Source organism: Lycorma delicatula, chromosome 7 (assembly GCF_047948215.1).
Source record: "Lycorma delicatula isolate Av1 chromosome 7, ASM4794821v1, whole genome shotgun sequence".
NCBI lineage: Eukaryota > Metazoa > Arthropoda > Insecta > Hemiptera > Fulgoridae > Lycorma > Lycorma delicatula.
The window spans coordinates 12,229,333-12,242,319 of NC_134461.1; the positions used below are offsets into that span (position 1 = coordinate 12,229,333).

The 12,987-nt window shown below is 30.3% G+C and overlaps 2 protein-coding genes across 10 annotated transcripts in view; one reads left to right on the forward strand and one right to left on the reverse strand.

Moving 5' to 3' along the window:
* The window catches only part of Sap47 (Synapse-associated protein 47kD), a 239,340-nt gene extending 236,610 nt beyond the window's left edge, over positions 1-2,730 (reverse strand). For 2 of the 4 annotated variants that reach the window (XM_075371806.1, XM_075371807.1), the window contains exon 1: positions 2,402-2,729. In XM_075371806.1, the coding sequence (XP_075227921.1) occupies positions 2,402-2,565 (164 nt within the window). In that variant the 5' untranslated portion in view covers positions 2,566-2,729. Of the gene's footprint in view, positions 1-2,401 lie in introns of all 4 variants that reach the window. The other 2 variants (XM_075371808.1, XM_075371805.1) reach the window with 2 other exon arrangements.
* Positions 2,731-3,182: 452 nt separating this feature from the next.
* Positions 3,183-12,987, forward strand: part of woc (zinc finger protein without children) — a 111,824-nt gene continuing 102,019 nt past the window's right edge. For 4 of the 6 annotated variants that reach the window (XR_012757281.1, XM_075372276.1, XM_075372279.1 and 1 more), the window contains exons 1-2: positions 3,184-3,321; positions 9,424-11,388. Coding sequence is in view for 5 of the 6 variants with exons in the window: in XM_075372276.1 (XP_075228391.1) it covers positions 9,538-11,388 (1,851 nt within the window). In the remaining variant the exon portion in view is untranslated. Of the gene's footprint in view, positions 3,357-9,423; positions 11,389-12,987 lie in introns of all 6 variants that reach the window. The other 2 variants (XM_075372278.1, XM_075372277.1) reach the window with 2 other exon arrangements.

Here is a 12,987-nt window from a genome sequence, read left to right on the forward strand (position 1 = left end):
TTCCTTTCAAGCAGATGCTGGAATGTTCTTTTATTACCAAAAAACTCTCATACTTACATGTTCCTAATATGAAAAACACAACTATTTATGTAAAAAAAGAAGCGTTGCTGTTTTCTAGTAAAAATTATCATAAGTCCTCCTCCTGTGATGAACACTGGAAAAATATAAAGTATGTTCACATGAATTTCAGTAATCTTCATATGCAAATGCGCAACATAATAATTTCTGCCTCGCTGATGAAGACGATAAGAAATCATTAAATCCTCAATTTTTTTAGTAATATAAATTTCACATAGGGTGTTCACTTAGAAAATGCTAATGCCATATTCATGAATGACTTGTTCTAATGTTAGGTCACCTACAACCGTTATGGCACCTTACAAAACAAGAAAAATATCTTTACACAATTTTTGAAAAAATTCATAAAGATCATTTCTAAAATTTCAACACAACAAAACGAACAGCATGAAAAAATTATATGTATATTAAAAAGGCATATCAAGAAATGTATAAATGATTGTACATTTAATTAAAAATATGATATTACGAGATGAATTAAATTTGTCTCTTTAATTACACGTCTAATTAATTAAATCTCTCATCTCTTTAAATCAAATTAAAATATTAGAATAGATAAATATTTTTAAACATTTATAATATTTAACGGTATTCGAGACCATCAATTGGCTGCTAATACTAAAAAATCAATACATTACAATTTACAGATGCATTACCTACCCAGATAGAATGAACAAAATTCTAATAAAATTTACAGTCAACCTGCATCTAGAGATGTTAAAAAAATTGCTCTCTTTTTATAGGCATACAAACTGAATTAAAAAAAAAACCCATGTTTGAATTAGATTCTGGACAAGTATAAAATTAAGATCGATAAAAATCTGGAAGTAATTTACATACATTTATTTCCCTAATATATTCTTCATACATATATTTTTATTTTACCATTTTAGAACAGACATTAGACAAATTATAATATGGCAGCTAGTTTTACCAGTCTAAGATAAACCATTTATCAGCCTGCGCCATTAAAATGATTATCAACTAGTATCTGTATAGCGGAATATAAAAAAAATTACATAACAAACAAGTGCCTAGTAATAAATGATGGATTCTTCAACAGATTTTCACTAAATTCCTCACAAAACAATTTTAAATAAATTCCACATGGCAAATTCCATGTATTTGTAGTACACATTGGAATTAAATTCATACACATTAATTCTTTATATTCAGATCAGTGGAATAGGGAGCCTACATTTTAAAACTTAATAAAAACAATAAATGTTATTTTAAATTTAAAAACAACTATAATTTACAAATAATAGCATATTTCTATTCTGATACTACTTTTGATAAAGAGATTATGTCCAAGAAAAAATGACTGTTAAGCACTCATTAAAAATGACCCAATTATTCCATTCATTAAGAAATATTGAGGCAACCATCTTCTCTTTTTTTAAATTTCAACACAATTCTCATTAAATTCCTAACATTACTTTTGTCAAAATGTTAATACAGTTATGATATTTCACTAACAACTTAAATTTGAATCAGATACTTAGATAACCTTTACAGTTCAAATACATTTTCAGAAAGAATATCAAAAGTTTAAACATAATGAAAAATGAATGCATACACCCTTCATTATAATATTTTTCGGTATAGATTTGAACTTTAAAAATGACTGCTGAAAAATGAATGGTTGACCAGTCTAATAACAAATAATTAAGTTAACAAATATAAGGCTGGCATTAGAGCACCTTAGTTCAAATAAAATGATTACTTAAACTGTATATTTTCTTTTCTTCACAATATAAATAGGTTGATGGCTTTAATACTATCGTAAATAATTTATATGCACACGTTATTTGGAATACACTGAGGTTCCAAAATAACTATACACGTTACAAAAATAACGTTTTGTTGCGTTTGTCAAAGTTTAAATACGCAATTTCGGGGTCTAATAAAAAAAAGGTAATCAATAACCTACTCCAGAGCCTTTTATTTTATGACACAAATGAATGATATTAAGTTTTTATAAATGGTAAAGAGAAACTAATTCTAAAGCAGAAAAGAACATTCGTATTACGCAGGTTACAGGTTGCTGTAGGTGTAGAACGCAAATGCTTTGCTTCTCACTTCACTTGCTGACAGCGATCAACGCAATACATACGATTAACTCAAATAAAGATAAAATGGTTATATAAAAAACAGAATGATAATTAAAAATATACAATTTTGAAATATTGGATAAAGCCCTTAGCACTGCGACATATACGATACAAGAAATCATTACATGCTAAACAAGTAATTACAAACAGATATCTAAAATATTTATAATAACGCATGAGAACAAGGCAACAATTTCGGAATACTGTACCTTATATCTTTCTTATTTTCTGTGTCCGAACTGGCTACATTATCTTCTACTACGGGTGAAGAAACTGGTTGCTGCTCTGATTCATTACTTTGTAAATCACCATCCTGCTTTTTACCCGTACTCCCTATCCAACTACTCATTTGATTAGTTAATCCGGTAAACATGTTTATTGCTTTTACGTAAAAAAAAAGTTCAAAGAAAAATTTTCACAAGCACTTCACAAAACGTCAACTGCGTACATGTCAAACACAAAAGTGTAATCAGCTGTTCAGCTTAGAACTTACAACCGCGATGCAGAGAACACCGACTAACTGAGTGAGTGAAATGAACAATCGAATGTGACAAGATCCAAGGCACTGCTACTGCGCAATGCATTGATACATAATAATAAAAAAAATATTATTTATACAAGTATATGTTGAAATTTAATATAAAAATTATTTTGAAACTGATAAGTTATTGGAAAAGAGTAGAAATAAATATGGCGTTATAAATTTCGTTGAAATGTACACAGCAATTAGTGTTTCTTGAGAACAATTTGAATTTACTTCTAGAAAACATTCAAACTCCACCTTTTAAGTTATTTTTTAAACCATATAAGCATGATATTCTTCTGATTTGATTTCAAAACTAATGATAATTTCACTGCTCCAGCGTATATGATTAAAATATTACATTTTGTTCATTAAATAATTTTTTTAATAACTTTGCCAGTATCAATTACAATATTAAAGGATTTTTAATCGATTCATACTGTGGATAGTTGCTTAACCTGAGCTGTCTATGATGGAAAATGCCGCTTTTTGAGGCCTGGTAGTAGGTTGGCGTAAATGTAGCGTTGTGAGCTGGAAGCGAGTTACAATGTTTTTATCGTCGTGTATTGTGGAAGTTTTATTCAGCTTACAGTTTACAAAAAGTATGTAAGTACTTTTCTTCACACTTCCAGATTTCTTAGGTAAATGCAAAGTGAAAGTTTTGTTTTAAAAGCCTTTCAAGGTCCTGAAATAAGCATGTATTATATTAAAGTTAATTTGTATTTTTATATTTGTAAACGCCAGTTTGTTTTAGTTCTTCAAGAAATGTTAATCTTTCTATTTTGATTGATATTTGACGTATTATTGGAATTGTTCCGTTGCACTTTAGAAACTCGTCTATGTTTATTTATCATAACCCTATTTTTGTTCTTGCTTGCGAACTTGCTTCTGCGTAAGAACATAAACAGTTCAAATCTCTAGATCATTAACATAAATTCGGCCTTTATTAGGAGTCATGTAGTCCGCATTATGTTGGTTATTTGATGAAACGTATCACGCTTCTTTTACCAATTGTATTCAGGATTTTAGTGTTTTTGCATTTTTCATTTATATAACAGAATTTAAAATATGTAATTTCACATGCAGTGTATATTTCAGGTTATTAATCGAAAGTTCTTAATTTCTTTTACAATTTTCTTTGAATGTTTCTTTTGATTATTTTTTAGGATGTTTGTTTTATAGTCATGTATTATTCTTTTTATGTTACTTAAATATTTACTTATTTCATTTTTATCCTTTGAATAGACAACATACATAAAATGTATGTTAAAATTTTATGGAGTTTTATTTCCTAATTGCAGTTTGTTTTTACCAAATGTCAGGTTAGTTTATATACATTCATTTTTACAATGTAATCCAGTTCCAATTAGTCTATTCAGTAATATTATTCGAGAATAATGATTATAGATAAGATAATAGTTCATTCATTAAATGCTCTTTTAAATTTGTTGTTAAACAAGTGACAAAATATCACCTAGTAAAAATAAGGGAGTCTTTTGAAATGAAAATGTGTATTGTGAATGTTGCAGTAACAGAATACCAAATGGGATTATTCTAGATTGAAAACTTTCATTTGTGCTTTGTTTTTTCTTCAAATACCTACTTCAGTTTATTGTTCAAGATCCAATGTTAAATGTAAATTTGTTTAACTAAGGTATATGGCTGCATTTGAGGCTTCTAGTAAAACTGATATATAATAGCTGAAGGAACACTGATGATTTTAATGAATTAACAATCATAGGTTATGTTTGATAACATTTATAACTCCCTCATGGTGAAAAGATAATGATTGTAACCTTATTCTCTTACACCCTAGTTACAATTTTTAGTAGATTTTTGTTTTAATAAAATGAAAAAAAAACATATTACAAAATTTCAAGAGGATAATATTTTAATCCTCGTTACTTTGTTTTAGCAACTATTATTAGATCTTTTAACCTTACACTTAACTAATAAAAGCTGTAACTCAATGGATGATAAGTTTGACTTGTTTCACATCAAGAAACCATAAAAATTGAACTAAATGTGAAACTTAGAGTTGAGTGTAATTATTAAATAAATCACACAAATAAAACATCAGTATGGTGATGTGTGCAAATGCCCTATACATTTTCTGCACACATCCTTTGTTGCTAGGTTAAGTAGACATCTAAAGAAATTTTTTAGATTAAAGCAATTAATTGATACTGAGAAATCACAAGCTAATCAAGTGCAGAAAATAAATGTAAAAATACCCAGCCAGCTTATTTCTTCAAAGGCTAATAATGATTGAAATCATGGTTGTTTTCTCAGATTTACATAATAAAAAACATGGAAATTTTCATGAATCTTTATTTAACCATGATATCACACCTATTACAATTGTGTTACACTATTGGTATTCATAAAGTTTGAGCCCCACTATTTAAATGTATTGTTTTACTGGTGGTTGAATCTTTATGTACCCCTATTTGCTTATATTGCCCTCAGTTGCTTATGAAGTCTGTGTAGTTCTTGGTTTATGATGGTTTTAAATTCGTCCTGATTTTTCTTTTGTTTATAATTTTGTAAAATGCAAAAATATTTTATTTTTTTCGCAAGCTCTTTTTTTACATAGGTTAAGATTTAGGAAACGCAATTCAAGACCTGTATGCCTTTGATTGAATGATTTTGTTTGTGTATTCCAATTCTTCTAATCCATATTTGGCTACTTTTTTGGTAAGTTAGTCATATAGACATAACATAATCTAGCTTATTATGTAATCAAAATGGTCAATCCTTGCCTGTTGTTATTAAATATGTATAATTTGTATTGAAAGCCCTCAATCTAGGTGGCCTTTTTTTATTATTTCACTTTATTGATATTCATTCTTGGTTATTAACTTGATCTTTGCTGAAAAGCAATCCAAAATACTACTTGCCTCAATATTGTGTGGCCATTGTTTATTTTTTAGTAAGATTATTCATTGTAAAATCTTTAGGTTTGGATGATTTAGAGACTTAGATAATCATACTGCACCATGGCATAGCCTTTTGTACAACTAGCCTGATTCAAATGTCAGTATTGCGCATTTACCTAACCAGAGGGAAACACTATGTAATAACATTTATGACAAATTGTAACCTATTTATTTCTATGGCAATTGAAATTTTATTATTTCACATTCTATTATTTTTCCAGGTTATTATCTTTTCATTAGACTTTCCTGATCTTGTAGAACCTTGTTTTTAAGTGGATGTTGGAGGGCAAACATAATCAAGTAGTATGTGTCTGAGCTGTATGACCGGTCATTAATCATTATGCAGAGTTCAGTTAAACAGTATCCAGAGTTTCTGATACCTTGGGAAATTATTAACTCCCGTGACATGGAAATAACATCAAAATACCTACCTACTGTATCTGTGAATTAAGTTTTATTTTAGTTGAAGTAGTAGAGGAACTTATTGCTTAGAACAGTCAGGAAAGTTATTTCAGATCTAATATGATCCCTCAACTTGTCTCATTCCTGATCTTGACTTGATTAAAGTGGTCTGTGCCTTTTGTTCCTGAACATTATATATCTGGGCCCCAATGCTGTGATTGTGGGTCTTCTCAGGTGCGGCCAGGTTCCTGTAGTCAGTTGCTTAATAGCAAAACAGATTGACCTTACACAATTAATTAATAAAGTTGCCTTCACCAAGGTACAGTTGGTCATGGCCAAAATGTATGATGTACCCAACATGGGCAAAAATCATCATTGCTCTCAACAAAACCCCATAATATATGGAGGGTTGAATCATATATCCCTCACTGGACCTACTGAATGTTTTATTATATGTAATGTTGGTGGATATTTGCTCTAGTTATAGCTCATAGGTATATGCCGTTAGGCCTAAAACTTCTCTTTTCTGTTTGGTCTCTGGAACCACTGTAAGGTATTACTTCAAAGGATGATACTTATGAATGTAAATGAAGTGTAGTCTTGTACAATCTCAGGTCAACCATTCCTGAGATGTGTGGTTAATTGAAACCCAACAACCAAAGAACACTAGTATTCAAATCCCTATAAAAGTAACTGCCTTACTTTTAGGTATTTGAACCTTAAAACCTGTCGACTTTGAAATCAGCTTCTTTGTGATAATGAGTTCACCATTAGACCAACCCAGTGGGTCATTAGGCCAAAGATGGCCTACCTAGGTAACAGCTGATGCTGTGTATGTTATATTTGTTGCTTATAAGAGTTTGGACTCGAAAACAGGGCTGATAATTGTTTTGCAGTCAGAGCTTAGTAATGTTTAATTTAGTAAATCTCTGCAGTGATAATGTCACTTGTCTTTGCAAATGAAAAAAATTAGTTTACTGGCTTCACACTTATATTATTTGTGGTTTGGACTCTGTAAAATTTTTGTACTTTATGGTAAAGTAATCTGTTTAATTCTCAGTTACAATTTTTGTTGCTATTTTTTTTTTTTTTTAATAAATAAAAAAAACATAAGAATTTATAAAAATTCACCCCACAATTTTAACATTTTTGTAAAATATCTCAACATTATAGTAATGAGGAGTTCATTTGTCAAATATACATCGTATTACTATTTTTAACCAACTTCAAAAAAGGTTATTATTTGACCCATCCATATTTTTTTTTTTCATGAATAACTTTTTTTTCTATTCATCCAATTGAAATGTTCATTCATTTTTCAATTTACATGTTTGTTTTCTTATTAGTATAATTACTAATCATAGACTTTAAATGAAGAAAATAATGTGTGCATAATAATGAATGTTTAGCATCTATTTCGTTGTTCATTGATTCTGTTCTTAGTAAGGTTATTTTTTTTTACATTAAATGAGATATTTACTTTAAAAATAATGTTTGTGATATTAGATGAATGTACATTGAGTGTTGAACTTCAAAGTAATCACCAAATATTATATCCAACTATACGTTATAATACTGAATTTTTAAACTTAGGGATCAGTAGTTGAAGTAGTTTTTACTTACTTTTTAAAAAATCTTTTAGAAATAACTACTAAATTTCAGTTTCTAGCTATTATAGAAATAGAAAAATTGAAGCCAGATTAAGAAAAAACTGTGATTTGTTTCCATTCGATATTGGCTTTATCATTGGTGCTGAATTTATGCTTTTATCATAACACATTCATGAGATAGATAAGCAAGTTAAATTTTAATCCTGATTATTCTTTTTAAATATGGTTTCAGCGGAAAATTTAAGAATAAATATTCCTTAGAGTATTGTTGTATTAAATATTCCAAATAAATTGGAGTGAGATACAGAAGGTTTGAAAGAATGATTTGCTTCTTTTTTGTATTGTTGGGTGGAGTTAAAAAAAAACGTTATTAGACTTATAATTTATTTTATCATAAATCCTAATGGAAATGCCCTTACCTGGTTTTTCCAAGTTTTTCAGTTCTTTTAATATCAGCATAATGATCCGAGTGCATAGTCTAATTGAAGTTAGATGTAGGAAAAGGTTTTTAGTGTGAAACCTTCATTGTTAGAGAAAGGCAAGCGGATTGCACTTTCACAACTCCTGTTAAGTTGATAGTTAAGGGTTGTAAATTATTGTAGGTGGTCACAATTGGAAAAAGCCATATGAAGGTGATAGTAGGTTGTGTAAGTACACTGATGGAAATGTCTGCAGAGGCATTTGGATCGGTGCCTGACAAAGGCCAAACTGATGACTGTGTTGTGTGGAAGTTTCGAGGGTCTAAAGGATGACCTCTGCTAAAGGCCATCAGGGCTAGGAACGGAGGTGGTGTGGTGACCAGGATCATCACAAGGTGGCGAGTGTCTTCTCCTACCCCGGGGGGGGGGGGGGGTCCCAGGATGAAACCAGATAAATTTAAGATATTTTTTCATTTTTTTGCCATAATCATTTCATAGTATTAGAGAATGTGAACAAGATGTCATTCTGATATTCAAAGTATTTTCACATGAAATTCAAGAAGATTAATAGGAAAACTTGGGTAAAAAATAACACAATATTCCTGCAAACATTTCTTAAATTCAAGTACCTACACATTTTTGAATTTTTTTTTTTGTCAAAATGCAGATTTGTTGCTTAGATAGCACTTTTTGTATAGGCCTATCAAAATTTGATAGATTTTAGTAAACCCAAAAAAATATAAACTAAACTTATTAAAAATTATAAAATCTACTGAAAAATTGTATCAGAAACTAAAAAAATAAAATATCTTTTTGTTTCTCTAAATTTCTCATTTTTGTAGTCATTGTCAGATTAAGGATTAGTGTTAATACTTTTACCTTAATATTTTGTTAAAATTTAAAGAAAAATTGTTATTTTTAATTTTAGTGCTTTTGCCAGTTTTTCTTCTTGCATGTTATAAATAAATCATAGTAAACAAGTTTTTTATTTATTAAAAATCTCTCATTTCTTCATTTTATTCTTACATTTTATAAAGGAAATTTTATTTTTCGTGAAGCTTTGAAATACGCATATTATAAATACAAATATATAGCATACAGGTCGAAATGATAATGGATTTTTGGTGGTTCATATCATTAACTTTCTACTGTTTCCCACGTCTGTGTGTTTAGCTTAATGAAGTATTTAGTAATGAATTAATGACCAGTCTTTGACTGACGATAGAAGTCTTCAAAAAATTAAGCTGTTTTCTGCAGTATCTGCTGTCATAAAATATGTATGTTATTTATATTTTAGTTATTCTTACTTTATTTTCATTATTTATTTTTTTGTTTCAGATTAGTGTTTTACTTTCCTTTATGGAGGCAGTAATTTTAAATGTTAATAACCGCTAAATGATCATTAGTGAAATATGAGAGATAATTGACTGGTTCAAATCATTCATTGTTGTTATGGAATCTCCTGGGTTAGAAGTTGGTAGTGGTGGTGTGGTGGCAAAAGCTGTTAGTGCTGATTCAGAAGTATTTAGTGGTAGTGTCAATGGTGATTCAGAACATGTTTCATCACCGACTGCCACTAGTGAAAATGTTAATAATACAAGTAACGTGAATGATTTTAATGAAAGTGATAGTAATGGTGTTAGCAGTTTAACTATGAACAACGATGAAAATAGCCAACAAGAAAAACAAAGTGTTATGTGTTCAAATGTAAATAATAACGATAATAATGTTTGTAGACTTAATAATTTAGATAGCAATTATAGTAGTGGTAGTAGCAACAGTGATAGCAATGTTTTTAATAATTTAATCACCGATGTTAATGAACAATCAAAAAAATTAAGTGATGTTCATAGTGAACAGATCTCATCTACGGGGGCCACAGATGTTGAACGTGACATAAGTGATACGCAAACACGAGTCAATGATGATGATGAAGATGATAATGTATTAAATGAGGCGGAAGGTGACGATGGGATATTAGCAGGTAATTCTGATAATGTGCCGGTAATGGACGAAGATGAATTACTTCGAGAAACTACTACAGATGCCGATGAGGTGTTAACAAAAGAACTACCTTCTGCAGAAGGATTGTCAGATCAAGATAACAGTACTAGTGGCCATAAAGATGATGTAAATATTGATAACATTTCTAGTCTACTTGAAACATCAGTTGGTAATAATGAGAGCGATAGAAGTTTAGTCGATAAAAATCTTGGCGTTGAAGAAGAATCCAACAATGAATCGAATAATAAAGATATTTTGAAAGATTTATGTGATAATTCAAATGCAAGCAGTGCAGCCATCAGCAGAGATCATGAAGATAGTAATCCACCACTTGGCACAGATGAAACTAGTTTAAATTTAAGCGAGACTGGTGTCGGAAGCGGTAGTGAGTGTGAGCGAACAAGATTCCTTCATTGCGATGATACGGTTAATCCAGAGGATGTAATGGATGTTATTGAAGTTAATGCTGTTGATCCATTTGCACAGACGATTGACACCATGAGAAATGTAGATGACAGATTGACTGAAATGATGGAAGTAGACAGTGAAGTTAGCGGAACTGAAAATAAACAGATTGATAATAGCGATATGGAAACCACACAAACAAGAACTGAAGAAATGGATGTTACAGAAATTGATGAGAAACAAGCAGACAAAACCAAAGTAGTCGAACAAGATATAGATTTGGAAACATCTCAGAAGGATATGGATCAAACAAAAATGGCTGAACAAGATATGGACACAACTGAAATGACTGCTGAGGAAACAGCCAGTGATGTTAATAACACATTGATTACTGTTAGTGAAAAAAGGGAAGATGATAAAATTGATTCTAATAAAGATGATACTTTAGTTACTGAGGGAGAAAAAAAAACTTTAGGTACTACAGAAGAAAAAACCTTAGATGTAGAAGATGGAAAAACTTCACAAACAACAGAAGAAAAATCTGACGAAAAAGATTCCACTTATATTGAGAAGGAATCTACTGTTGTTAATGAAAAAGAGACTGAAGATAAATCAAAAGATGATAGCACAAATGGTCCTGATAAAACAATTGAGGAATCATCACCTGCGGTTGAAGCAGATGGTGATGAAGATGTTTGTATAATCCCTGATACAGTCCCTAGAGTACCAAATGATGCCACAGTTGTAAGTAGTATGAGTAATAAATTAAAAAGTATATTGTCTAAATCGGACAGAAATGTTATAAAAAATGATTTAAAAGAGGATTCTACAGATTCTCAAGTGTCTAGCCGCCCACAAAGACAAGCTGCAAAACGAGCTGATGCACAAATAAAGGTAATTTTTAGAATTAGTTCCTTACATTTATATACTGCTTGAATTATTTAGCATTCCTTCAGATATCTGGTCTTACTATTATCCTTAGTCAAATTTCTGAAATGCATCCCAAAAAAAAGCTATTTTTGCTAGAGAGGAATTTACATCTGTTTCCTCTTGGAAAAATCATATAGTTTACAGTGTGTGTATGTGGGTCAATCCATTTGAAGTGTCCCAAAAAAAACCTAAGCCAGTTGCTTGACCAATTCAAAAAAAAATTAAACTTAACCACTTGTTTCAGGACCTTAAAATTATATTTTTTAAACTTTTTATTTAAGCAGTTTACCTGGCAGCCATTTTTGTTACTGTGGGCACACCTATTTTTGTGATTGTAAGGGTTTACGAAAAACATCATAACTAAAAAACTATTGGTCCTGGAAGGATGAAACAAAATTTCATCATATTTTCTCAAGGTAAAAGACTGGTCCAGCGGTTTATTTACCTATCTCTCTCCTTTCTATCAGAAAATTACCAATAAATTTGAACATGAAAACAGTGAAAATCCACTTTGGTAATTTTTTTCAAGAGGCAGGGATTAATTCAAGACACAGCTTGAATTATTTTTTTATAAGTAGGTATATACCATAAAAATAATATTTTACCATAAATAATATTAATGGAGATATACTTACCCCAAATGTTTATGAATTTTTGAAAACTAATTTTTTTTTAAATCGAATTTTGGCTTCAAATATCTCTGATGGGGCTGGTGATAAAAATTTCAAAAACTTACCCAAACTGAGATTTCAATTAGTAGCCTAAATCTGTTTTTAAGATTTCAATTTTAATTTTATTTTGATTTATTTTTGTAAACACCATCAAAGAAAAAAAAATTGTAGCAAAATTTTAATTACTCTTCAATAAAATAGCCTATTTTTGTAACAATGAAAGTTTATTATTTAGTTTGTTTAATCAACAGCTGTGATATCTTTTCTAATAATTCTCTTGAAATTGTGTTAGAATGACCCGCTGTAGTTAGTTTAAGTGATGTCAAGTTTCTCAGGACTTTGCAGATTGGTACCCACACTTTGTCTTGTTGAGACTTTTGAAATGATGTACTTGGTCCAGCTAGGTGGAAAAAATGAACCTGGACATTGTCATTTTCGAGGCTAATGTGTACCGCTTCTGCTACCCACCACTGATCATCATATACCCAAGCAATAGAGTCTTTTTCTTAAGTGAAAATGGGTACAATACTTGATACAGGATGGTCTTCATAGTCCTTGGAGTCTGAAGTGAAGTAGCATCTTACATTGCCTTCTGACATAGGAACATACTTGTTATAGCTTCTAATACCAACAACTCTTTCACAGCAGTCAAAGCGGGTTTTTAGAGTTTCAAAAACTTAGCTATCTCATCCGATTTAATCAAATAATACTTGATGTTTTTCAGCTTGTAATTACAAAATGAATACATTTCATCAACGTTTAGTATCTGACTGTTTAATGGCCGCTTCCCTTTGCCACCTCTTGGTTTGTTGTACCGCCCACACCATTACAGGCTTTTTTCCCATAGGATGATCCAAAGAAGTACCATTTGGCTTCAAGGTTAAACTCTTTT